This window comes from Portunus trituberculatus, chromosome 31 (assembly GCF_017591435.1).
Source record: "Portunus trituberculatus isolate SZX2019 chromosome 31, ASM1759143v1, whole genome shotgun sequence".
NCBI classification, from domain to species: Eukaryota; Metazoa; Arthropoda; class Malacostraca; order Decapoda; family Portunidae; genus Portunus; species Portunus trituberculatus.
In genome coordinates, this window is record NC_059285.1 from 18,478,508 (window position 1) to 18,506,056 (window position 27,549).

The 27,549-nt window shown below is 39.0% G+C and overlaps 1 protein-coding gene across 2 annotated transcripts; it reads left to right on the forward strand.

Annotated features, from left to right (window-relative positions):
- Positions 1-1,299: 1,299 nt before the first annotated feature.
- On the forward strand, positions 1,300-27,366 carry LOC123511290 (lamina-associated polypeptide 2, isoforms beta/delta/epsilon/gamma-like). Of its 2 annotated transcripts, none has more exons than XM_045267048.1 (7): positions 1,300-1,826; positions 7,671-7,785; positions 14,184-14,315; positions 17,981-18,130; positions 20,264-20,417; positions 23,054-23,186; positions 24,725-27,366. In XM_045267048.1, exons 1-7 carry the CDS (start codon positions 1,638-1,640, stop codon positions 24,875-24,877), a joined length of 1,026 nt encoding a protein of 341 aa, XP_045122983.1. In that variant the 5' UTR covers positions 1,300-1,637; the 3' UTR covers positions 24,878-27,366. The 2 variants fall into 2 exon arrangements, with proteins under 2 accessions (XP_045122983.1, XP_045122984.1); XM_045267049.1 differs by lacking the exon at positions 1,300-1,826 and adding an exon at positions 2,031-2,184.
- The last annotated feature ends 183 nt before the right edge of the window (positions 27,367-27,549 follow it).

The window sequence follows — 27,549 nt, forward strand, 5'->3', positions numbered from 1 at the left end:
GATGTATGTATTATTATCATTATTGTTATCATGATTGTTATTGTCATTATATTATTATTGTTGTTATTGTTGTTATTATTATTATTATTGGTATTATTATTATTATCATTATTATTATAATTATTATTATTGTTGTCGTTGTTGTTGTTGTTGTTGTTGTTGTTGCTGTTGTTATTGTTATCATTATTGTATTATTGTATTATTATTATTATTATTATCATCATCATCATCATCATCGCATGCACCATGAATTTTATCTGCTATAACTGAACTCATTATCATTACTACTACTACTACTACTACTACTGATGCCAATATTGCTGCTGATGATATTTTTGTTGTTGTTGCTCCTACTATAACAATAGCAGCAGCAACAACAACACCTAGGACTACTACTATTATCACTACTACTACTACTACTATTACTACTACTACTACTACTGTTACAGTTACTACTACTACTACTACTACTACTACTACTACTATTTCTATTACTACTACTACTACTACTACTACTACTACTACTACTACTACTACTGCTGCTGCTGCTGCTGCTGCTGGTACTACAGTTGCTGTTGCTATTATAATACTACTATTAGTGTTGCTGCTGTTACCACTGTGGCTAACTCAAATTAATTCAATCAGACCCAAGCGTGTGTGTGTGTGTGTGTGTGTGTGTGGAGGGGAGGGAAGAGTGTACATGTACGCCGCTTAGTGTAATAAAATACTCTTAAACCCATCCGGTATTGGGTTTGGGAGGATCACGGATTTTCTTTACGTATCGTATGTTCCTCAGTTTTGTCATGGAAGAGTGTCAAGAGGCGGGCAAGAGAGAAAGTAGAGGAAAGCTTGACAAAGAGAGAGGTACTGTGGTAAAAAGATGCGCGGCTGCAAATGTTTGGCGTGAGTTACGTAACATTCCTTTGAGTGCTAGTGCCGCGCGCTCGCTGCGTATCGGCCGAACCATTGTGGGAAAAGTGGTCAAGGATTGTGAACCGCCATCCACCTAACCCATGGTTGTGAGGACAGGTGCAGAGAGAGAGAGAGAGAGAGAGAGAGAGAGAGAGAGAGAGAGAGTGTATGTGTGTGTGTGTGTGTGTGTGTGTGAATTATATTAACAGCAACGGCGGCGTAGTACTTGACTACCGGGTTCAAGAGGCTATCTGGGCCATACAGGTGTGGGGGGATGGGGGTAATGTTAAAAGTAGACATTTGAGATGCGACACACACACACACACACACACACACACACCACATGCTTGCCGCTTCATCGGTTTACACACGTCAGCATCAGTAGCAATACACACGCTCACAGTTCCCAGCGCCACTCGTAATATTCCTAGGCTAGCAGTCAGGAAGGTGTAAGGAGAAATGTAACATGCGGTGGTTTGTAGAGCGTAAAGCGTGTATGTGCAGGGGGGAGAGGGCTATACGCTGTGAGAGGAGACTTGCAGTTGGCGGAGTGAGGCTAGACCCGCCTCCATGTTACGTAAAAGTCCAATCGGGCCGCCCGTCTGTGCTGGCTTGGGCGGTTCGCAGTACCTCACACGAGGAGTCTGCACAGTGCACACAGTAGCAAGCCGAAGTCGGCGGGGGGGGATATAATCGCCATTGACTGTGCTAAATTCTCTGTTATCATGTCCGAATTGACAAAGCAGCAGTTAATAAATGAGCTGGTGACCCACGGAGTAGAGCTACCTGCCTCCACAGCCAAGAAGAGCGAGTATGTCAAGATATACGAAAAATATGTGGCCCCTGTTGCACAGTCCAAGGGGGATTTCTCGTCAGACGATGAGGATTTACCGGTGAACGACGTGAAGGCTCAGGTCAGTGGTGGTGCGTGAGTGTGTGTCGTGAAAATGGTGAGAAATGAGTATACATGACTAAAATGGCAGGTTTGCGCGGGAAAAACAACACAACAACGGACTCTGCAATGGTATCCAGTCCCCAATTTTTTAAAAACCACACCGGGAAATTAGGCATCCTGTGTAGTGTTGCATGCATTGATTATAGTCCTTTAAATTTACTGTGTTTATTGGAATGATTGCGGGGTATGTGTGTAGGCGGGATAAGATGGGTCATGTGAGTGACTGAAGACAGAAGCATCAGTGTTGTTGTGGACGCGGGCTCAGGAAGGTGCGTTACACCCCATCCTCATTTCACAATTCCCCCGCATCTACATTGGTAAGCGACTTCTTGAATCTACCAACAATGAAATACATGACAGATAATGACATGCAACTTTGTTGATAGTGTATACATGGAGTAGTGACACAGCAACATGTGGTGGGTGGTGGCGGGTGAGTCACTTGGCCGGGGCTTCTCTTCACCTGGTGCTTGCAGTTTAAATGGTGACCTCGTCTATCACCTGCTGAGGTCAAAAGGAGGTAGTGCTGGCCTGGTGTGTAGGGAGTGGCGTGGCAGGGTGAATGGGACTCTTGGTGTGTGTCAGGGAGTGGGTAAATTTTTGTATGTCATTTTTTCCCGGGCGTTCTCCATCCCCTCGACTCCCCCCCCCACAACCAACACACACACACACACCTTACCACTGGTATGGATTCACAGTTCTACAGTTATCCAGGCTCCTCAGACAAGTAGGCGCATAGATAAATAGTTACTGTAGAGGCTGCATAAGTGGTGTGGTGGGAATCCCTCACTGCCCCGCCGAGAAAGATATGGCTTTCCTGACCCCACAATTTGCATTAACCCCGATGCGTTTTGGGTCATGGTCCCGTGTATCTGGGTTTATCGTTAGGTGCCGCTAGTATGCATTCCTGGTTTGTTTTGAAGTGTGTTGTGATCTGCTGTGTATTATATGATATAGTAGAGACTTGTTTTGATTACTTGTATGTTTGTTGTCATGTGTCATTGTGTGTGGAGGTCTGGGTGAAGTGGCTTATGATCACAGCTTGTACTGCAGTGTGCTATGATACAGTTTGAATTTTCTCTTAACTATAGTGCCCCATTGTATATTATAGGTACACAAAGTTTTGCTTAAAACAAGTAATAATTATATATTTATTTATTTATTTATTTATTTTTTTATTAATGTATTATTTTTTAGGGCAATGACTGTCGTGGTTTAAGACTAAGAATCTTTATAAAAGTGCCCGTTTTAATTTGTTGACACACCTTAATTATTTTTTTCACAAACATTTTTGGTTAGTTTTCAGTTTCATCCAACTAATGACCTCATATGGTTAATGTTTTCCTGGAGAGATATGCAGTGAGTGTTTCTACATCATATCTTACAAACGGATAGTTTCAAGTTATGACATTTTTCAACTTATGCCTACCTGTCATCTCCAATGTTCACCTAATTTATGAAAAAAAAAAAAAAAAAGATGTTAAGAAAGCCTACTACATGAAACAAATCAGATGTATGCTCATCAATAACACAACTTGTGGCAGCTGCCCCCACCGCTGTCAAAGCTGTAATTTATGTATTTTCAGAGAATTTTTAATGTGATTTCTGACTTGTTCTGCATTGCACGTTACTCAGTTTAATTCTCTCCTACCCTAAAATCCTGATTTCTGATAGATCCTCCAAGATTTTTTTTGGAGATGATAGTTACACATAAGTAGAAAAAGTCATAACTTGAAAACCATTTGTGATGGAAATTATGTAGAACATCAATCAATTCACTAGGTACATGTCTTACCAGAAAAACATTAGCCGTGCAAGAAGATTGTTGGTTGGGTGAAACTGTCCACATTATTATGTACATTTATACTTAATAGTAAGATAATGGCATATAATTATGGTACAGTATTTTTACTGAACTGATTTGTAAGGTATTTTCTAATAGGTAAGGAGTGCTGTTGAAAATTCTGTAACGTACCATACCATACCTTATCGCCAGCCATGCTTGTAACAGCTGCTTCCTGAACTAGACAAGATGTTATACAAAATTTCAGTGATGTGAATCTCTCACCATGGAAGCTCTCCGCTTTTTTAGCTGCTGTCATCTCTGCAGGAGTTAATATAACTGAGCAGACCTGTGTTGTGGTCTGTTTGGAGTGGTTAGCATTCAAGTGTATATTGCTGTCAGTTAGTGAGTAATTAATAATTTAACACAACAGAGTTCATATTTTTTTTAGGTACTATAATCATCGACTTTCTGTGGGTTGTGCAAAAGTTACAAGCTGTTTGAGTTGAAAATTTAATTCAATATATAGATTAATACAAAAGATAAAACTTGTTTTTAAATATGTGAGCAACTGATGTGAACAAAAATAATGACAGCTCTATCAGCATTATTCATGTATTTTATTGTGCAGTATTACATGAAGTTAGAATTACTGTTTCATGAAGTACAAATTCTGCACCAGGGCTGTGGAGTTGGTACTCAAAACACCCGACTCTGAATCTCACTCTGACTCCTTGATTTCTTGTGGATCTGACTCCGACTCTGACTCCGACTCCTTGATTTCTCATGTATCTGACTCTAACTCCTAGGTATAATAGTTTTTAAAAGTGCATTTCATAACTACAGGCAGCCTTTTAACCCCATATCTGTAAAGTTTTGAGTCAAAGGGTTATAGCTTTGCATGCCATTCTTCTGAGGCACTGATTATAATTATTTATTTATTTCCAAAATTTACCTTCTGAATTGAGAAGTTATGCAGACATGTCCACTCAGTAGCAAGGGATGGGAAATCAGCTGGTGTGGTGTTTGTTTGCAGTCAGTTCTATTTCTGTTGTTGATAGGGAAGTATAGCCTTTGCAACGACGCTTCCCTTGTTCCTCACTTATTTTTTCTTCTTTGTTTTGTTTTTTGTTGTTCTGTGACAGATAGCAGCACTGATATGATGTTCTTATTTTCTCAGGTGACAATAAAGTTTGTGGTATATGTAAAAAAGGATTTTTGAGATTTATGGAGTTTCTGAATTTAATTGAGGTCAGAGTTGGGATATTTTTTATGACTCCGACTGTCTCCAGCAGCACCAAATTCCTTCTGACTCTTACTCCAACTCCAGCAGCACCAAATTTCTTCTGACTCCACAGCCCTGCTCTGCACATCATTATTGTTGCATTAGTAAAGTCGTTTCTGTACATACTTTATTATTACAAGAAATCCATGTATGAGGATCACAGAAACAAGTATAACATTGTGTCATAAACATAAAGGTATGCTGCAGTCAATCATGAGCTTGGCACAGGGCAGTCAGCACTATCCTTCTTGATGACACAGAATAGGATGACCAGCTCCTGCCTCAGCTGCCTTCATGTTCACAGTCTTAGCTGACCAGCACCCAGCATAAGGCTTGGTTGAATAGTTAGTTGCATTGATTAAAGCCTAATGTATTGCTTTACTTTCAGCTGCAGACTTAGGATAGAAAAAGGCAATGTCATAATAGTTAGAGATCAAGAATGTGAAAGGAAGAGCCTAAGTTTTGTAAAGGAATGATATAGATATATGTCTGGAGAGGCTGAAGATGATGGTATAGAATTTAATCTCCATGGCAAAAAAAAAAAAAAAAAAAGAAAATGTAATAGTTGTAAATGTGAAAAAGAATAGTGACAAAAACAAAAGATAGGGTTCTGGAAGGTAAAAATGTGAGTAATAAACAATTTACATCTGATTATTTTTACACTAGGTTGGCATTTTCACATGGGATATTGTGGACAAAGGACCACACACACGCACACACACACACACACACACACACACACACACACACACACACACACACACACACACACACACACACACACACACACACACACACACACACACACACACACACTTGTCTGTTCCTGGTGGAAAGGAGATAGTCTTGTACTCTATAAAAAAAAAAAAAAAAAAAATTAACAAGATAGTGAGAACTTAGCTATAGGTAAATGTCTTGATAAAAAAAATGGTTGCAGGGAATGAAAAAGAAAACTTGTATGAGAGGTAAAGAAAATTTGTTACACAGTTTATTCAAGTATATGGTGAGCTGTGTGAGAGATGAGGCAGTGAAGCGGATTACCCTTGATTAGTGCGCAGTCATGTCCTGAAATCCTTAAGTAGCTCGAGTGTTTGGTGACTTGGGTTACAGAAGTATTGAGTGTGAAGCTGCTGAGTCTTGTGTGCTTCACTGGTAGGTAAGGAAACATTTAGTGCAGTGTATCATCATTGCTTGGCTTAGATATGTAGGTAGTACAATGCAGTATGTCATTACTTTTGAAATGTTGTAAAAAAATTGATTTGGTTGATATATTCTTTTTGTATAAGTAAAGGCTGTTGACTAAGAGCTATAAAGTGTATAAAAAGTTCACCTGGTAACCACTTAACATCAGCATTAATGAGAAAGTTCTAATCAGGCTGACCAGTTCAGTTCAGGATGTGATCTGATACTGTTCTGATAATACAGGTGGGTCATCATAGGATGGTGTGGAGTAGAATCAGATGGAGTTTCTTTATATATGTACCTTCCTTCAAAAGACTGCATTATTTGATATTTCAAAGTAGTAGTGTCACTCATGCTGCAGAGCCAGAAATGTCACGCAGTCACCAGTCATGTCACTCATCACATCAGCACCCAGGTGTAGATTCATGAAGTCAATGAAGAATGATTAGATAGATATGATAACTTACCATTTCACACATTGTTTACATGAGTGCAATCTTATTGTTTTGCATGTATCTACAAAGTATATCACTGTCTCATCTTTATCATACCTCAACATATGCTTGAGTGAAGTGTAACAAATTCTCTTGTCTTCCGATGATATTGTATGTTATCAATACAATTTTTCTTTATTCCCTGACAACAACAACGTCTTTTGTCTCATTAATTTATCATGCTTTAAGTATGGACTCAAATTTATTATTCCAAACTTCCACTCATGAATTTGTCTTCCTAGCATCAAGATAAGCAGGTATTTTTTGCCTGCTAGAAAAGTCCCCTTCCTGAATCTCAATTGCATGAATGACAGGATGTGCTGTCATGTATTTGGATTGCAACTACAGTATGTAGCTATTCAACCTGTGTGTTAGGGATGTAAGTTCGGATACAAGTGTCTTTGTTGGTTTGGTTCATAACAAGGTACTACACGTATCTATCCAACCAGCGTGTTAAGTAAGTAAGTTTTGATACAAGTTTTTAAAAGTCAGAATAGGTTAGTCTGTTGTAGTGAACCAGATGTATTGTGGTGGATAGGATTTATGTTGAGTTGTGGTGTAGAGGTGGCGTCAGAGGTGGGTTGTAGTCAGAAGTGGATTAACTGTGGTTTAATACATTGTGTGTTTCCATTTCCCCTCATGATGTTGTGAATCTCTCTGTTGCTAGTTTTTACTCTGAGATTGTTAGTAGCTCAGAGAGTAGTATTACATAGAGGGGAAGGGCATATAGTAGTGTAAATGATTGGGGAATTCTACTTTTATGACCTTGACTGGGTATTAGTTTGTCATCAGGTCAGTCTTTCCTGTTAGAACTAGAATGAGATGGACTGAATACTACTTACTTATAGTACATTAAGTTACTTATAGTACATTAAGTTTTTTTTTTATTTATTTTATTTTTTTTTTATACCATTCCCTACTGCCTATCCCCATTAGTGTGTCTTGTTTTCTATTCTTTTTACTTTTAGTAGTTAGATTTCTTCCAGTGTTCCGAGGTTACAAGGAATTTAGGCAGTGTTTGAGTGTACAACCTTACATGATCCTAGTTGTGCTCCTCAGGTCACGATGGACACCAGCACAATGGTGATTAATGGTCTGGATGTCACCAGCCTGCACGATGATGACCTGTATGCCAGACTACAGGACCTTGGCTCACCTGTTGGCCCCATTGTGGGTGAGTGCCTTCACTTCTGGGACTGGCACTATGTAGACTGTGTCTGTGTGTGTGTATTTACCTAGTTGTATTGTACAGGGTTCAAGCGGGGCTAATAGTGTCCTGTCTCCATATCTCCATTTATCTAATTTTTCCTTAAAGTTATGCACATTATGTGCTGTAACAACTTCATTATCCAATGCATTCCATTTTTCCACCGTTGTGTGGAAAACTGTATTTTCCAATATCCTTCACACACTGCCTCATCTTGATCTTTTCATGTCCTCTTGTCCTTCCATCTTCTTCTGTCAACAGCACCAGGTCTTCTTTGTCTATCTTTTCAATATCATTTACTATCTTATACATTGTTATTAGGTACCCATGTTCTCTTCTATCATGTCAGGTTGGCAGTCCCATTTTCTTCAGTCGTTCTTCGTATGTCAGGTCCTTTAATTCCGGCACCATCTTTGTAGCAATCTTCTGTATCCTTTCCAATTTTCTTATATCCTTTTTAAAGCTCAGAGACTATACCACTGCTGCATATTCCAGCCTTGGGCATATCATGATTGTGATGATTTTTTTTCATCATATCTTTATCCATGTAATGAAATGGCACTCTTATATTAGTCAAGATTTTATATGACAGTCAAAATATCTTGCTTATGTGTTTTCAGGGCTCAGATTTTCCTGTATGATCACTCCCAGGTCTTTTTCCTCTTTAGTCTTCATTATTTGTTCCTCTTCCATCAAGTAGTTCCATAACGGTCTTCTCTTACTCTTTCCTAGTTCCATTATGTGACATTTCTTAGTATTAAACTCCAATTTCCACTTTCTGCTCCACTCATAGATCTTGTTTATGTCTTCCTGCAACAACAGACAGTCCTCTCTGGTTTTGATAACTCTTAGCAGCTTTGCATCATCAGCGAATAAATATATTACTGTTTATCCCAATGTGAATGTCGTTTACATAAATCTGAAACATATGGAGGCTAACACTGACCCTTGTGGCACTCCTCTAGTTACTTTACACCAAGATGAGTATGTATGTATGTATGTATGTGTGTCCTATTAGGTTCTGTGAAATAATCTTCTGCAGTGAATACTTTTGAAGCTCTCATTCATTACTTCACACATTTCCTTCTCTGTTTGGTATGTCTTCCTTTCTTTAACCATTATTTTTTCAATTGTTTCCTTATTCTTTGTTTTGCCGTTTATAAACTAGTAGAAAAGTTTGGGTTCATCTTTGCTTTTATTCACTACATCTTTCTTAAAATTTTTTCTTCCTCTCTCCTTACTAGATCTAATATATTCATTTCTGGCATCTTTGTACTGCCATATGTTATACTCATTTCCCGACTTTAAGAGTTTCTTCCATGCTTTATCTTTTGCCTTTTTTGCTTGTATGCATCTAGCATTGTACCAAGCATGTATTTTTTCCTGAACTTATAAACATGTACAAACTTTTTTTTTTATTTTTTATTTTTTATTTTTATTTATTTATTTATTTTTTTTTTTTTGTGTGTGTGTGTGTGTGTGTGTGTGTGTGTGTGTGTGTGTTGTCACGTTCCCCTCTTTCCAACGGGTTATTTCACCCTAAATTTAATATATTCCAGGTTCAGGGAACGACACAGAAAAGAAAGTATAACCACATGAAATGAAGCAAAGGCAACGGAAACTTATAATAATTTATTTAATCTAATCATAACTTACTACATATACAATTTACAATGAAAGAAAGACAAAAAAAAAAAAAAAAAAGTCACGAAAAAAATTAAGCCTGGATAACACTCCCGCAACTCTCCGTAGTCCGTACCCACGTGGTCAGATATAACCAACCACGTGCAAAGGGGAAAAAAAAACAAAAAACTGAGAACAAAGGAACTTTAACCAACGCGGCTCATAACGAACTCACACAACATAGAGAAACATACGAGTGGAAAAAAAAATATGCGGACACAACCAGAAATATAACCCCTGAAAAACAATTACAAAAAACCAAGTACAAACACTGACAAAACTCACATATACATCCAGTCATACGAGTGAAAATATTGCACAAAACACCTACCTACAAAATATGATGCTCGGTCTTTCTGGATACTACTGGGCACTCCAAATAATGAAAACAAGCTAAGCAAGAAATTAGTAACTGTTCTTGCAGTTATTTTCCTAACTGCAGTGGCATGTGGGTAACGTGAAGCTAAATCTATTGCGATGATCAAATACTCATTACCACGAGAAGTCTTTGGGAGTGGACCTACCACATCAAGTTGAAGACAGGAGAAAGGCTCCGGGAGGTGTGGAATCTTCACCAGAGGCGTAGGCTTGATCTTCTGATTTGGTTTCCCCACTTTCTGGCAGATCGGACATCTTTGACAGTGCTTCAACACTGCCACCCGCATCAATGGCCAGTAGAAGTGCCGTTAGATTTTCTCCAAGGTTTTCCAGGTGCCTAGATGCCCGGAGAGGCGTTCGTCATGGCCCACCTCCATGATGATTTGTTGGTACTTAGAGGGTACCACTATCTGTTCCACGGCTGCCCATGGAGCGTCTGCCTGGGAGTAGGTTGGTGGCAGCCACCTCCTACATAGTACCGCATTCTTGAAATAATAAGTGGTAGTGGGACCTGCGTCTGGTGCCTGGCCTTGAGCTTGCTCCATCAAGGTCTGCAGTCCTTCGTCCTCCCTCTGGGCCTCAATCAGTGCCTGCCTGCCAGTCCGCACTTCACCTGTGGACAAAGGAGATGAGAGAGGAAAGGGATCGAGAAATAAACCTGCAATATCTAAGTTTCCCCTGTCATCCTCTTCACTTTCATTTGAACTTGCTGTCGCTTGTGCCAACTGAGTTTTGGTTGTCATAGAGCGAGTAACTGCACAATGGGGAAAAGTGTGGGGCATCTTTGCTTTCATATCCAGCAACATTGGGGAAGCACTGGGGAATGTTTGTAACACTGGCGGGGACGGGCTTCCCATTTTCCCTCCGGCCAGGTCGTTTCCTGATATTAAATCCACCCCCTGAACTGGTAATTCTTTAAGAACAGCTACTCTAGCCACACCATGAAAACAATTAGAGGTCAACGTCACGTCCACCAAAGGCACAGTTTTTACCCCCAATTGAGGACAGAATTACAAATTCCTGTCTCTCGTCCAGAAATAACTCCTTCCCTAATCAGCGTTTGCAATGCCCCAGAATCTCGCAATATAGTGACGGCACTGCGCTCAGCTCCACAAGTTACTTCACCTGTGGAAAGGAAGGCTTCATATCCCGACTCAGGCTTGTTGCCCTAAGGCTCCTGCCCCGCTGATCCTGCATTCTCATCTACCTGGCTAAGTTGGTTGATCAAACCAATAGGCTTGGCATTCCTAAGTGCCTCTGCCCTGGTATTCACTGGCTGGTTAGCAGAAAAAACAGGTCTAGTCTTAACGTTAGGAAGATTGGTGTTATGAGGATTACCACCATGTAGACGCCGCCAACAGAAGTCTGCCTTGTGCCCAGTCCTGCCACAATATTGACACCTGTAAGGAACTGTTGGGTTAGTAGTGAGAGAAGTAGGCTTCGAACTACCCCAGTTACGTGGGTGTGATAAAGGCTGACCGTAAGGTTCTGGTCTGCCTCTGGGGTGAAATTGGCTTGGTTGTCCTGTGCCAAGGCGCTGTGGGTGAGGATGTCGTTCCTGTCTTGACAGCATAAATTTATCCGCTAAGGCTGCCGCTTCCTCAATAGTTTTACATTCCTTCTCCATCAAAAAGACCGCGACATCCCGGGAAACTGCGTTAGAAAACTCTTCGAGGAGTATCATCTCTACTAACTCCTCAAATGATTCTACTCCTAATGCCCTCTTCCAGTTAGCAAAAGCTTCCCTCTTAGCACGTGCTAGCTCTAGATGACTCCAGTCCGGCTGTTTTTTAATGCCTCTAAATTGCTGCCTATATGCCTCGGGTACGAGTGAATACGCACGCAGGACATGGCGCTTCACTACCTCATAATTCTCCGCTTCCTCATCTGGCAACACCATGTAAGCCTTCAAAGCCCTTCCCATGAGACTTTGCTGTAATAGCAACGTCCAGCTGCTATGGGGCCATGACAAACGATTTGCGAACCTTTCAAAACTTGCAAAGTTATCTACATTGCTCTCCTGGAAAGATGGGATTAATTTGATCACCTTCCCTAAATCAAATTCACCTGAGTTGTGAGAACTATTTGTACCACTATCTCTACCAGCACCTAAGGTAGCTAGTTTAATCTGGTTCTCAATAGTATGGTTCCTAGCCTCCTCTAATTTCAGCTGAAGCTCTAAATGTCTGGTGTCTGCATCTGCCTCTGGGTAAGAGCTTCCCACGTGGGTGTTGGACAAAGCATCGACTGGCCTTAAGTTTTCCCCCTCTGCTACATCACGGAGGCACTCCGCCCTACTTTCGTCTCCTGCTTCATCTTCATCTAGTGTTAACTGCTGCAACACTAAACTGAGGAGCTCAGGTTTACGATACTCACTAAGTTCCTCCAAAACAAAGTACTGCGTGATCCTTCGTAATTCAGGCACGGTTAATCTCCCTACCACCTCGCGTGTAGGTTGGCTCATAAGGAATGTACGAACGTCTGCTTCAGATTCAAGAGCCATGCTTGAGACAAGTAGCACTACTGTTAGGAAACACACGTGAATAGCAAGATTGTTAATAAGGAGAGTTTAAACGAGCGTGTTATCCTGGCGAGGTCGCCACTGTCACGTTCCCCACTTTCCGACGGGTTATTTCACCCTAAATGTAATATATTCCAGGTTCAGGGAATGACACAGAAAAGAAAGTATAACCACATGAAATGAAGCAAAGGCACAAAACACCTAAAACACCCTATTACTGGCTATAAAACACAACACATACCTTTGTGGCTTAACTAGCCCACAACTCACACACACCACGTGGTCTTCCAGTGGCCCACGTGGCCTTTCCCAGCTGGAGGTGGCAGGCCTTCTCCTGGTGACCCTGCTTGACCCTGGCACAAGCGAGCGAGAGAGCGAGGTCACGCGCACCTCTTGTTTTAAAGGCTTGCTAGCGTCTCGGCCGGAAAACATATCTTTCCGCAAATACATACTTAATGCTACAAATATAAAGAATTTTGTCCTTACTCACTAACATCCTTACCTACAACACATAACATTCTAAAGAAACACACTCTAATTAACTAATAATGAATATAAAGGAACTTAACTAATGTACAATATGGCATAATTACTAGTTGCCCACTCTCACCATGGTCCAAGGAGAGCAGAACTGGACAAAAGAAATAAAGGGGTAACTTCCTAAAAGTCACACTGTGACAGTGTGTGTGTGTGTGTGTGTGTGTGTGTAAAGGTTTTGATACAGACTCATCTTGTGCATACTTTTAATAAACTATATCTCTTGATTACTTCATCCCCACTTCTGACATGTACATTGTTGAGATCACTACCTTATCATAGAGATATCTCTTTTTGTGTTGTTTATAATTTCCATGAATATTGTTAGTATGATGGATTTCTTTGACATCTTCACAGTATTCGTCGTGGAGAATCGCAGACAACTGAACATTTATTTCCAATTGAAAAGATGTTCTATTGTTCAAAATTATACTGGACACTGGATTTTATAGAAAATGTACCTATTATATTATTTTACTACTATAGCATGTTTCTTGATTTGTAAAAACTTCAAAGCTAGTACGTTCTTGAATTATGAATGGTAAAGTTAAACAAGTAATTCCTCTTGCATTGTTTATTTTTGATGAATTTGTTTTTTACAGAGAAAATGTGCAGTTATTTATTTTATTTATTTATTTTTTCAATATCTAGTATAGTTACTAAGGATTAATTAATGAATTCCTTCACTTCCATCTATCAACAACCAAACTAGGAGTCACCACTTCCTCTGTTAGAGCATTCACCAGGCTTGTATGTAGCCATGCCATTGTTTGTGTTGTGTGCAAATGCAAGTGTAAGTACAAGTTCACTGGAGGGAAGGAAAGAATGTTCTAGTTACTATTGTTTGTAAATAAACAGCAGTGCAACCCATTCCAGAATTACATTTTACATAGTTATATATTTTCATCATGCCATGGCAGTACAGTATTATCTTTTAGTTATCTGTTTTTACTGATGACAGACTGTCCCTTTCTGTTCATTGTGAGAAAAGAGTTTAGTATTTGGTGGTCCATTTTTTTTCTAACTTGTTCTATTGCATCTATGATGTGTCCTATTCTGCAACTTTATCACTATTTACTTTGTGTCATGTCCTCACTGGCATAGACTTTTCTACTGTGTCCAGTGTGAGAAATAGTGTTTTGAATACATTAACTTGCCTAGTAACTGAGATCCTATTTGCAAGTGGTTTCTTACTTCATCTGTCCAATGGTGGTGATGGTGGTGTCTCACTTTAGTCTCTCTGCAGACAGCACAAGATCGGTGTACCAGAAGAAGCTGTTTGTGCTTCTGGGTGGTGAGGTCCCAGAGTCACCTACCTTCAATGGGGATGTGGAGCAGCAGGAGGAGGAGGAGGAAGAGTACTCTGACAGTGAGCCAGGTGAGTGGCTGTTTGGGTGCTGTTAGGAAGAGGAGCTAGGTTTAGTAATTCTGTAGGTGTGGAATAAATTTTAAGTAAAATTACTTTTCTTCTGTAATGGTGCTTAGTAGTATTACAGGGACTGCCATGTGTAGGCCTGATGACTTCTTGCAGCTTCACTCTTTTGTCAAATTGTTATTTGATAGTACTATTCTCTGGAGTGATTTAGGACATTCAGGTTATGAGTATTGATGGAAAATGATTGTATCCACATGGGGCATAGTTAGTGAACACTGAACATTTTTCATCTGTTGATAGTAATGTGGTAGTGGTAATTCTTGAGTAAGGTAGAAACAAGTCCTGTAAATGCTAATGCAACAAGTGAGGATAAGGAGTACTTATCCATACTATATTTTTATGAATGTAACTCACCATTATATATATTAAAAGATGGTTCCTAAGCCCTGTACGGATGAGCAGGTGTGTCTTTCAAGCAGTGCTGATAGATCTACACTCAGGCAATTTGACAGATTGTCCATCAAATGTGCCCGTTAAAAGGAATGCCCGCTGATTAGCCCTGCTTGTCTGGACAGGCCTTTACTTTAACCAAATATGAATCTGTAGGGTAGAATAATATATCCTCTGCATATCTCCCTACCTGCTTCTGTATTTTCATCTTCCTACAACTTAACAACTTCTTTTAAGAGAGAGGTGTCGAGATATTTGTCCCTTGCTCTTTTGACTTTTCAGGGAACCTGCAGTTCCAGTGGGCCTTTTTACATTTTTTTGCCCTTGGCAGTGTTTCCTCTTGCCCAGTGCCAAGATATCAAGCAAACCCAGAGAAAGGTTTAAATTTTTTGTACATTGATAAATTGTCTTTGGCTCAGCAAGGGATGTGGTCTCTAGGATTTTTTTTTTTTTTTTTTTTTTTTTCAGGAATGTATGGTGAACTTGTCCAAGAAACTGCTTGTCATTTACTGTCCCCACTACAAATTTTATATATATATATATATATATATATATATATATATATATATATATATATATATATATATATATATATATACACAGGGTGATTCACAAGTTTCTCCGGAAAATTTAACTACTGCAAGTTTATACAATTCTAAGCAGAAAATACTCTATAAGTATAGGTGTTTTCTGCAATGGTTAACATGTGGGAGGAATTTTAGATTTCAATCTAGATGGGAGGATAGCCACTAGCAAACAGCTGGCTCCCGCCACCCCCTCGCCACCTTGAAATCACTTAGTTGCCAAGTTGCTTATTTCTCTTAATTTTTACTAGCATTCTTTGAGTCTGAATTAGTTTTTTTTTTTTTTTTATTATTATCAGGTGTGTTGCATTGTTATTCCCATGCGTGACAGGGATTGTGTTGAAATATTCTTGAAGACGTATTCAGTGTGGCGAGACATCTGTGCTAGGCTAGGCTACACTTGCAATGCCACACTACTGATCACACCAGTAACTGTTCAACAATATTCTTCTGTATTAGACTTTTTTTCCACACTACCTATGAGGTAAAAGTCAAGGTGCATTTTTTTTTTTTTTTTTTTTTTTTTTTTTAAGAGGTATCGATCATAATGCCATCATGCAATGTTTATATCCGTCAATAATACTTTAGGTGTCCGCAAAGCCTATTCCATGAAAAAGTGGCATAGTTCCCTAGAACAATTGATCACATACTTGGTGTTAATTAAAAAAAAAAACTTTAATTCAGACTGAAAGAATGCTAATAAAAATTAAGAGAAATCAGCAACTTGGCAACTAAATGGTTTCAAGGTGGCGAGGGGGTGGCGGGAGCCAGCTGCTTGCTAGTGGCTATCCTCTTGTCTAGACTGAAATCTAAAATTCCTCCCACATGTTAACCATTGCAGAAAACACCTATACTTATAGAGTATTTTCTGCTTAGAATTGTGTAAACGTGCAGTAGTTAAATTTTCCGGAGAAACTCGTGAATCACCATGTATGTATGTATGTATGTATGTATATATATATATATATATATATATATATATATATATATATATATATATATATATATATATATATATATATATATATATATATATATAGGCAACCCCCACTTAACGAAGGGGTTATGTTCCTAAAAAACACTTCGTTAAGCGAAACTTTGTCAAGCGAACTAATTATAACAAGTTTAACCCCTGACTTGAACTTCCATTGAGAGTAAGCAAAGCGAGAGTGCATCATAGTACAGTGAAAGGTTTAATGAAAGTAAAAGAATTTTAAGTTTAACATTTAGGCAGTTAAATTTAATTAAGTCACATGTGTCAAATTCAGGCCCGCGGGCCAAATTTGGCCCGCGTTGTAATTATAATTGGCCCGCGAGATCATATCAAATGTGCATTTGAGCTGGCCCGTGGTATATACTGTGCCGCTAATACTACAAATCCCACAATGCTTTGCTATAGTCCTTCTATGGCCTGATGAACACCTTCACTCCGTCCTGAGGCTTTCCTCAGCTCAGAGCCTGACCCCAGACATTGATGAACTTGCATCTAAGAAAAGATGCCAGGTATCTGGCTCAGACCAATGTGCAGAGTAAATCAGAGTGTAGCAAACTGAGCTTGAATATATCTGTTTCTTATGCACTTTTTCTACTGCAATGCAGGGTCTGTTAATAGTTGAAATGTTGGAATTTTATTAAATGACATTATTATTTTTGGTTCTTTTGTTGTTGGCTTTGAAAAAGGTTTACTTTAAAAAGGAACTTCAAAGGATATGGGGAAAGACATACTTTACTTATTTATTTTAATAAGAAATGAATTCTGTGTTTAAGCAAAACTAAAGTTTGTTTCCATATGAAAAGGTTAAACATTACATATCAGTTGCAGTTAATTTTTCAATAAATATTGAGTTTGGCCCACTGTGAATTTGACACCCCTGATTTAAGTCATTATAATGTACACTAATGTATGTATGTACGTAACTTTATAATGTTGACGATCCTAAATTTATAAAGGGAGGGAGAGTGAAATGGGAAAGACACTAACCGGCAACCTGTGGAATGTAAACAAAGGGCGCATCATTGTACCGCATACAAAACTTATGTACCACATTTCCACAAGGCTTTCCATTTTATCTATTGTAGAGTCACGAGTTCAGGTGGTTCTTTTAGCTTGCAAGGAAGATACAGTCTCACCAGCCTTTTTTAATAGTCTGCTGACTTGAAAAAGTAGAGACAGTGTATGGAGTCAAGATGGTGGCCAACAATGCTATAGTTTTCTCGCCTCGTGTCTGTGAATAATATCCAGCTTCACTTTGAGAGTAAGAGACTTCCTGGTCTTAGGAACGCTAGGCCACATTGCAGGGCGTTTTGGTGGTAAGTTGAGCGAGTGACGCTGTTATGGGAGTGAGTGGTGCGTGTTGTCTACGAGAGGCTTGATCTTGATCTTGATTCTACAGGTGTGCCAGGATTTCTCCTGAGGCATAAAACTTCGTTATAGCGAAATTTTGTTGTGTGAACCTTCGTGTAACGGGGGTTGCCTGTGTGTGTGTGTGTGTGTGTATATATATATATATATATATATATATATATATATATATATATATATATATATATATATATATATATATATATATATATATATATATATATATATATATAGCATGGTTTACAATACTAATGTAGTCCCTTCCCTGGCAGAGGCTGTGGTTGATGCTCCCATGCAGACACGCAACAGAGTGGTGACGGAGTCCTCCCGCACAACAACCTACAGTACTTCCTCGGGTACATCTGCTGTCAGTCCTCCAGCCTCACAGTTGTCAGAAACACGTAGGCGGTTGCTCCACTCAGGTGGGTTGGTCAGGGTGATGAACATTGTGGAGTTGTTGGGGAGACAGTGGTTGTGTTGTGCTGTGATGGGATCTTGTGGAGCTGATGAACAGTTTTGCAGTGTGAATCAAGAAAAAAATGGTTGTGGTGGTGATGTCAGAGTCTTTTGACAGCAATGTTTTAATCACTTAAGACACAAGTTACCATCTTGCAGTCTTCCGTCAAGGCAGCTCTACTGGTGGTCTTTTGGCTTTCCTTACTGAGTCTTAGTCATCCTCTTTTAGAGATTTTTGTGGAAATTTTGCTGTTGCGTTAGACATCAAAAGCTTTTGATAGTCTTGACGCAAAGCTTTGATTTCACAACTTTCCTCTTATGGTTTCTACTCTTCTCTCTGCAACTATATCTAAGTTTCCTTTCTGACCATTCTATTGCAGCTGTAGTAGACTGCCACTGTTCTCCTAAATCTATTAACTGTGCTGTTGTCACCCATTCTATTTGTTATTCATTAATGATCTTAACAAAACTTCTTGCCTTATCCACTCTTATGCTGATGACACCACCCTACTACACCTTTCCTTATCTTTTCAGGGATAACCAACCCTTCAGGAAGTCAACAGATCATGCAGGGATGCCCCAGAATGCCTGACTTCTGATCCTCCTAAGATTTCTGATTGGGGCAGAGAAAACTTAGTTGTGTTCAATGCCTCAAAAACTCGATTCCTTCATCTATCAACTCAACACAACCTTTCAGACAACTATCTCTTCTTTAATAACACTCAGATTCTACACTGAATATCCTCGGTCTGTCCTTTACGCATAATCTAAACTTGAAACTTCACATTTCATCTCTTGCTTGAACAACTTCTATGAAGTAAGGTATTCTGAGGCATCTCTGACAGTGTTTCTTGCCCCTCCAACTGCTAACTCTGTACAAGGGCCTTGTCCATCCTTGTATGGAGTACTCTTCACATGTATGGGAGGTCCCACTCTCATCAATCATTTTATTAGATAGGATGGAATCAAAAGCTTTTTGTCTCAACTCCCCTTCTCTGAGTGGCTGTCTTAAGCCTCTTTCTCTGTGCCGGAATGTTACATCTCTTGCTTGCTATCTTCTACTACTATTTTCATGCTAACTGCATGCCTCTCCTCCTCCTGCAGCCTCTATTCTATCCAATTCTCTAATGCAAGAGTTAACCAGTACTTTCAATCATTCATACCTTTCTCTGGTAAACTCTTAAACTGCCTACTTGTTTCTGTATTTCCATCTTTCCACGACTTAACTTCTTTTAAGAGGAAGATTTGAATACATTTATCCCTTTCGTATGATTGACTCTGACTTGCAAAGAGACTGGCAATTACATGGGTCTTTTCTTTGAAAATTTTTTTGCCCTTGGCCAGTTTCCACCTCAAACATAAAAAAAAGTCCTACAGTACAGTGTCCTGATTGACAGTTACAATTTTCAGTGATTCATTAATACTCATATATTTATTTGTTTTAATGCTTCATTTTACTAACATATGCAATGTAGAGCTGCCAATATTTCACAAAAAATATGGTAGTCATTATTATTTACCTCATTATTAGGAATATATAAATAATTGAAATTGCAGTGATGCTTCCTTAAATATGCTCCAAGTACAGTTAGAAAAATGCCAGGCTGACACTTCCACATGTTGCTAGGACAGAGAGAGAACTGTGTGTTGTGTGTAGAAAGAATTGTGAAAATATGTGTACAACAGATTTTGTGAAGAAACAAGTGTGGAGTGGTTGAAAGGATTGAAGAGTCCTGTGTAGCATCCTTTGAAGGGGATGACAAAGTGAGGTAATTGGAAAACATGATGAGGACACTGGTCAAAATGGAAATGTAGAGGATTAGAGAATGAATGAGAGGAATAAGAACATGAGGGTATGTAAATGATTTACAAGTGGAGACCACAGTCATGGCCATTTCCTTGTTAGAGTCCATAGCAGTATGTTGTTACAAAGAAATAGGTTCACATGTAAAATCTATTATTCAATTTTGTTGTGCAATTTCCCCAGTTGCAATCTCACATGTGCTAGAAAAGATAATGTCAAGTCTGTGTCTCTCCTTAAAATTTTATGATGTTACAATTCCTTGTGCTTGTTCTTTAATTCCGATGTGTTTTGACAGATGGTAATGACAAGGAGTCATCGGGAATGGTGTATGACCCAGACCTGCACACCCCATCCCCACGACGCTCTCTGCGCACTGTGACTTCCTCCTCCTCAGAAACCACCACCTACCGCAGGATGGTCAACAATGGCAAGACTTCCAGCAGTGCCAGGTAGGCCTAGTCTTCATTGAGGTCCCTTGTCTCCCCAAAGTTCATCTTGCAACATTGTTTAGTAAGTCGAGAATACTGCTGTGCCTTATTGCTACAGCACTTGCCTAGATTTTCAGAGTAGTGTTAACATATTGGCATATGGAGTGTTGCAACCCAGTGGCTTCATCACACAGGTCTGTACAGTAGGAGACTCAATCCCAATAATACACAAATCACAGATTGAATTGGTCTGCATTTCTGGTGTATTGTAAGAGGCAGCTAGAGTGAGAAAAATCTGTACAGGGCATTTAGGCATGATTCTCTTTGAGATTCAGTTTTCTGCTGCCATACCAAATCTATCTGAGCCATGTCTTAGATTAGAAGATCTGAGAATAGTCACCTTTGATTAAAGGTCTTCTATTGGCAGATACAAGGGAAGTTTCCCTTGTATCTGCCAATACAATCTGGTTGTAGGGGGCTGGTAAAACAGTACAAATAAAGTCAAGAGGCAGAAATTTTGCTAATGCAATGGTCAGGAGGGTGTCTGCTGGTGTGTGATGACTGCTTTCCCTATATTAGATTGTCAAACCTGAGGCTTTACCTGCTTCAGAGCTTCACTTGTCACATCTCCCACCCTTCTGGACTTCCAGCTCTGTTACAGGGCATGATGATCTGAGTGGTTATGATGACCAGACCTCCATCTTGTTAAGCCCACCTCACAGCCTATTTTAATCAGCTGAGGAAGAGGCAGACTCAGCACATGCAAACTGTTCCAGATGGACAGAGGAAGAGATGAGTGATGATTTCTTCAGAAGATCCAGCCACTGGAAAGTGTTATGTGTTATTCCTTGCATCTTTATGAAATCAATGACATCCTTCTTGTTCCAGTGCTTGGTAACCCTGCGTTGTACCAATGCATATGGACAGTTATGATGAAACAGTGAGTGTAGTACTCTGTCTCTTCCCTTGTTTTAGGTGGTAATTCGATGACTCGATATCAATATCGGTTTTTTGGCTCTCCCATTGCTATTTTTTCACCGAATTCAATAATATTTATACACAAGGTGTACGTTTATGGTGTACGTCTTCAGTGTTAATTTGGTACACAAATGTGGCGTAGTTTTTTTGCAATAAATATTTTTTCAGTGATAAGAAAATAATTCAAAATACCATTATAAAATCAAAACTAATAAGTGTGGCAATTTCCTCTTAACCACATATAATATACATAACAACAAATAAATGTTAGCATCGGCATACACATAACCTATGTTATAACAATTTCATTACACGCCAAATTGTTACCTTTTTTTTTCATCAAAAATTTGAGTTTATAAGCCTGTTGTAAATTTATTTGAGTGAGTTCATGCATTATCATGCTAGCATTTGTTAAGATGAGGTTGTTGATCATTTTGCTGCAAAAATTTTTGAAATTGACCAATTACTGAAAAAGTTATTCAACAGTATATGCTGAAAAACTGAAAGTCGAGAAAAACGCATTTTTCTGTGAACATCTTCAAAACCCCCACATAACTCGCTTCCTCACTGGGCAACGGTTTCCTAGCAGGTGGGCTTTAAGATAGGAGGTACCCTAAAAGTATCCCTTTAGCCCATAAATTCCCGTGAAAAGCCCACATGGTATAAAAAAAAAAAAAATAACTCACTCCAATATGTACCAAACTCAGATATGTACTTACATAATCCCTTGACAACTGCTTGGAGGCTGGTAGTGGCTGTTTAGATAGTTTCAGGCCATGTTACATCATGGCCTTACACGTGGCATTGTCACAATTTGGGAACCCAACACGTGTAAAATACGATCAACAGGTAGGCTGCACGCACGCGCACTCCCTAAGGCTGTATCGATTGGTACTGAGGGAGTAGCGTCTTCCTCACCCTCACTGCCTGATACTAAACTATCGTACATCACGCAAAAATAAATAAAACAGCTCAAAAAAAAAAATAAATACAAGCAAAACAAAGACTAGAAGAAAAAAGGGGCGTATGCACGCTTGGGTATTGAAAGGGCCGGCCCTTTAAACCCGCCATTACCAGGTAAGCAGTGCGTTATGTGCCTGGCAACTTTGGCCATGGCTTCCCTCTCCAGAGACGAACCCAAGTACCAAGTTTCCAATTTTTCAATTTTTTTGACCAAATTAACGAATTTCCACCTTTAGCCTGCCACTCAGACGTGAACACGTCTTTGTGCTGGTATGGCTGACTTGATCAGACGGCTATACAGTATGTGAGCTGGAGAGCAATCATCGGGGTGAATGGTGTTGTGCAGCTTCAAGAAGCCTCTGTCAGATGCCTTGTCATCCATGTCACCTTGGTTTTATAAAAGGCTGAAATGCAGAGCTTGTTAACTGGCATTTTTTTTTAGCTATATTTTGGCTGTTTTCTTTGCTTGTGAGCTGGCAACACTCATCAGGAGTAAACATGTGCAATACGTCACTGTGTCACCAACTCCCACTTGTTAATGTTGGAAACAATAAAAGAATTTTCAGTGTCGCAGATGCCTTTTAAGTTGTTGTAACTGTTCTCTCTGCTTGAGATTACTAAAAGAGTTGTCTTCCACTTTATTCAATCTCACCCCTGTTGTATGGTGCTAAGTATTATGCAGTCTCTTTTACTTCTTTATTGTGATGACTTTTCAGATTTGTCACTGATTATGGCAAGGATGAAGTGGACAGTTCTCCAGCTCCTGGGAAGCTGTCCTCAGCTTTGCGGCTCCTAGTCAAGCTCCTCTTCCTGGCTCTCATAATTGCTGCTGCTCTCTACTTCTACCAGGTAATGAGAGATGATGTGCTTGACATCTGAAAAATACATTGACAAACTTACCGTATGTTGTGGCTTATAAGTCGACCTCTATAATTTAACACCAAAATGTTGTACTATAATAGGTTTACCTTGCAGATAAGTCAGCCTTCCTAAACTATTTCTTAGCCTGGTCTAATGTCAGCCTGAGTCACTAAGTACTGGGTTGTAAATTAAGTTTTATATACAGTAAAATAAATTAAACAATTCAGACAAATTTAAAACCCCACCAACTTCAAGCATTTCAATTTTTACTTACCTCCCCCCCCACCTATGTACTGACCTGTTGGACTATATCAGATGAACTTTTAAAACTCAAAATTTACTTTTAAACTTTAAATGGTAAGTGTCCAACCACCTACAATCCTGCTTCAAACGTTTGAACAAAAGAAATGAAAGTACTGCTACTCATGGGGACAAAAGGAATATGTTCAAGGATGATGTGAATTTTTCATAGGCAAGGGACTCAGGGAGACCAGATGGACTCCTTGCTCAGGGCTGGAGACGTCTCTTCCTCTGCTATGTTGTGCAGGGGCCTGACACTCTGTAGTTGTAGTAAGTAGGAACAACAATGTACCTATACAAATACTGTAGTTTTTACTGTAGAATATGTTATTGATACAAAAGCTAAAAACATAATACATAAAAATAATCTATATTTAAGATTTTGCACTTTGCACCTAAACAGCTGTCGAAATTGGAATGCTCATCACTAGGTGGCAGCACTGGATAGTCAACCATGATCATTTCATTACAAACCAAGTTTTTATTTTTTGTATCAATGGAATATTATATAGTAATAAACTACAGTATTGTGTAGGTTCCTTTTTACTACAGAGTGTCAGTATGTACAGTCCTCATGAGTAGTACTGTAGCATTTTCTGGTATCCTGATGTTACTGGTGCAAATATATTTAAAGATTGCTATTTTACATCTATTCTACAAGTTTGCCCCCCAGTTTTGACCATAAATAAATGACCTTGCAAACTCAACTTATAGGCTGCAATGTATGGTAATTTCTTTAGTATTTGGAGAACAAAGTTAAGAGATATACACTGACCAAAGATTGGGTTGAAGTTAACTTATATTCTTAAGCATCTGTTGTCATAGCATTCACTCTCACTTTTTCTTCAGGTTGAGTCACAGTTGGTCACAAATGACATGTTCGATCAAATCTTGATTGACAGTTTTTCACTTTAAGAAAATGTGAATGCAGTATTATACTGGCTGCTGTGGAATCTGATATATTAATCATGTCACCTATGGACATATCTATGAATTTTATTGCTCAGGTTTTATTCCTGTTTTCATATCATGCAGCAATTTTACTTTAATCTGTTAAGTTCCCCATTATTTTAACATCTTGCAAATGAAGAATGAGTAATTTAGTTTTACTTGCAGGTATTAGCATTACCAGTGATAGTGTCTGTGTCCTCAGATGGTAAGATTAGTGGAGCAGTGTGTGGTAAGTCACTAGTTCTAATGCTAAAAGTAATCTTGATGCTTTCCAGAACAACCCAACTGAGAGTCCTTTCAAGGCCATAGAGGAGATGGCTCGCCAGGCACTAGAGGCAGCTTCAGGGGAGGAGGTGACCACCTCTCCTGAGGATGCAAATGGACCTGCTGCTCTCCCACCCCCACAGCAGGCAGAAGTGAAAAATTAGACCTCACAGTATTAGAATTAGAGCTCAGCGATCCCCTGGTGGTCTTGGTGGAGTGGCATGTACTAGCTAGTGTTGCCTCAAGCAGTGTCTTTGAGTATGAGAACAAACCCAGGCCAAGAAAATATTGTTTGGTCTGTTTAATGTATTCTAATCTAAGGTGTTATCTGAAATCGGAAAGATATTTGCGTGTTGAATGTATTTCTTAATTGATTAGAGATTTATATTTCCAGTTTTTAATATGGGAAGGAAAGGCTTGTGGAGTTATTTATTTTCCTTAATCACATTTAAAACCATATTGGGGTATCAGGCTTTAGAAGTATTTTCTTTTATACATGCAATATATAGATCTTTGTTTAATAGCAACAGCTATTTTTCTTAATCTGTTTTTCATTCATCCTTCATTATGAAATCTCTATTCTTATGGACATAATCAGGCACCAGCTGCCTCTGTCTGAACTATAAGTTTCCTTCCGTTCTTGTGTCTCCTCCAGCTTCTTTCCTACCTCAGCACAGAGATCTAGCATCATTGCCTTTTTTCCTGTGTGAGGGAATTAACCCTTTGTACACCTGACACACACATCAATATTATGTATGCAGAAAGTGAAATATTTTGGGTACTCTAAAAGATGACTGTCCCAAAGGAATTGGCTGCTAGGTACTGGCTGTCGTGGGAGCCCTGTGTGCCCCGGCACAAGAAGTGGCAATGGTGGCATCTGTTCACAGCTTGAACACAATGCTTCAGTATTCAGGCTCTTGGCAGATGCACATAATCTGTGTTTCTTGCAGAGTGAAGCCTCACTGATTCAGATCCCTTGAGAATTCACAATTTTGATGTGATAGGTAACATGAACATTCTTTGTTTACTGTGTAAATTAGCATGTATTAGAAATTGCTTGAATCCCATTCTGTAACATTGTTCTTTATTTACTGCTCTAGTTTCAGCATGAGATGCAAGGCAGGAAACAATGAGGCTTTACTTGTTGGTGTATTTGCCATTCTCTGGTTTGAAACAAATGTACATAGAGTCTTACTGATTTTTCTAAACCACTTAATTTACACAAACAAGTGCTCAAAATAGTCCTGAGTGATCTGTGAAGGTTTTGATAATTGGTAGCTCCGTCCGACTGTAAAAGCCATTATGGGCATTCTCCACTTTTTAAAATTACTCTCAAGTTCATATACTTTTAAAAATACTCAAGTTTATCAGTTAATCTGCAAAAAGCTTTGCTTTGATAGTGTTGGTCTGTGTTTGAATTTTCTTGAACTGTGTAACAGGAAATTTAGGTTAACCCAATAAACTCTATACAGCAAATCACTTTTGGTTGGTTTCTAAGTCTCTGTTTCAAGAAAGATCAGTTATTTTTTTCATCTTCCCTGTTCCTTCACTGGCCTTCTCTGTGGTGATGCTCTGATGAGGCATGAAGATTTCTTATAAGGTAATATAAAAAAATTGAAGGACATATTTTGACATTACTTAGCAGACCTGGCCACTATAGCCTTAAGTGCCAGGCAAAAGTACCTTCAGTATGAAGGAAAGTTTTAATTTAAAGACCTTGGGCACTGAGGATCTGCTTCACATAATGTTTGAAATTTGGATCTCATTATGTATGACTTTCATACATTATTAAAGCAAGCATCATTTGTAGTTGGTACTGGCAATTAAATTGTCAACCAGTGTAGTCCACTCTAGTCTATATTAAAGTCTAAATGTGTACTTGGTAATGATATGGTAGGATAGTGCAGGTCAATCAGACTCCACCAGGGCTGTGATGCTCCAGGTCAACCAGACTCCACCAGGGCTGTGATGCTCCTGTGATGATTGGACAACATTTACTTGTTGACTGTCAGTGGTTCCATCCCCAGTCACTCCCTCATGGTATAACCTTTTGGATGAAATTTTCAATATTCTGAAATTGATTTATACTTATGCAGGGATGAATCTATACAACAGTTTGCAAACGATTTTTGAAGTAAACAATACAACAAACTTTTAGTTCTATATAACTGATCAGTTATGACAGTTTAGTTAATGCAACAAATAGTCTGTGATGAGTATGCTAACTGCCTCCAAAACCCAAGATATTCAGGCCTCATAAGGACCAAAATGTACAAATGGAAGTATTAAGATAAGGAAGTGGTTCATCAGTTTTGTAATAGTATCCTGTGTTTCTTAGTGATGACTGATTGTACACTATGGAGCCTCTAGTGGTTTGCTAAGAGTTTGCAGACAGTCACTTGCATTAAACCAGAATAAACTTTTCCCCTCATTTTCACTCAGGGCTAATGAATCCCTGCTTTTGTCAGAACTTCTAAAAAATGTGAACGGATTTTATTTTTCTATGTACCCTCAATAATGAGGGGGAATTCTAACTCAAAGGACTTATTGTAATACACCAATGCATATTTGTTACTTTTGAGTGAGTGACAAACCTTTTAAAGTCAAAACCTTCATACTTTTTTGTAACATTGAATAATAAAAATCAATCCTACTGATTGTTTTGATAAAATCACTTACCTTGGTCACATGAGGTGGGTAGTGAGGCAAGAAGCAAGGCCAGGCCATACATATTGTATTCTTTACTGTTCCGAAACATTCTGCTAATAATGAAACAAAATGTGTAGCATAGAGAGCGAGAGCAAGAGCAAACAGAAACTGCAGTCTGTTGCCACAC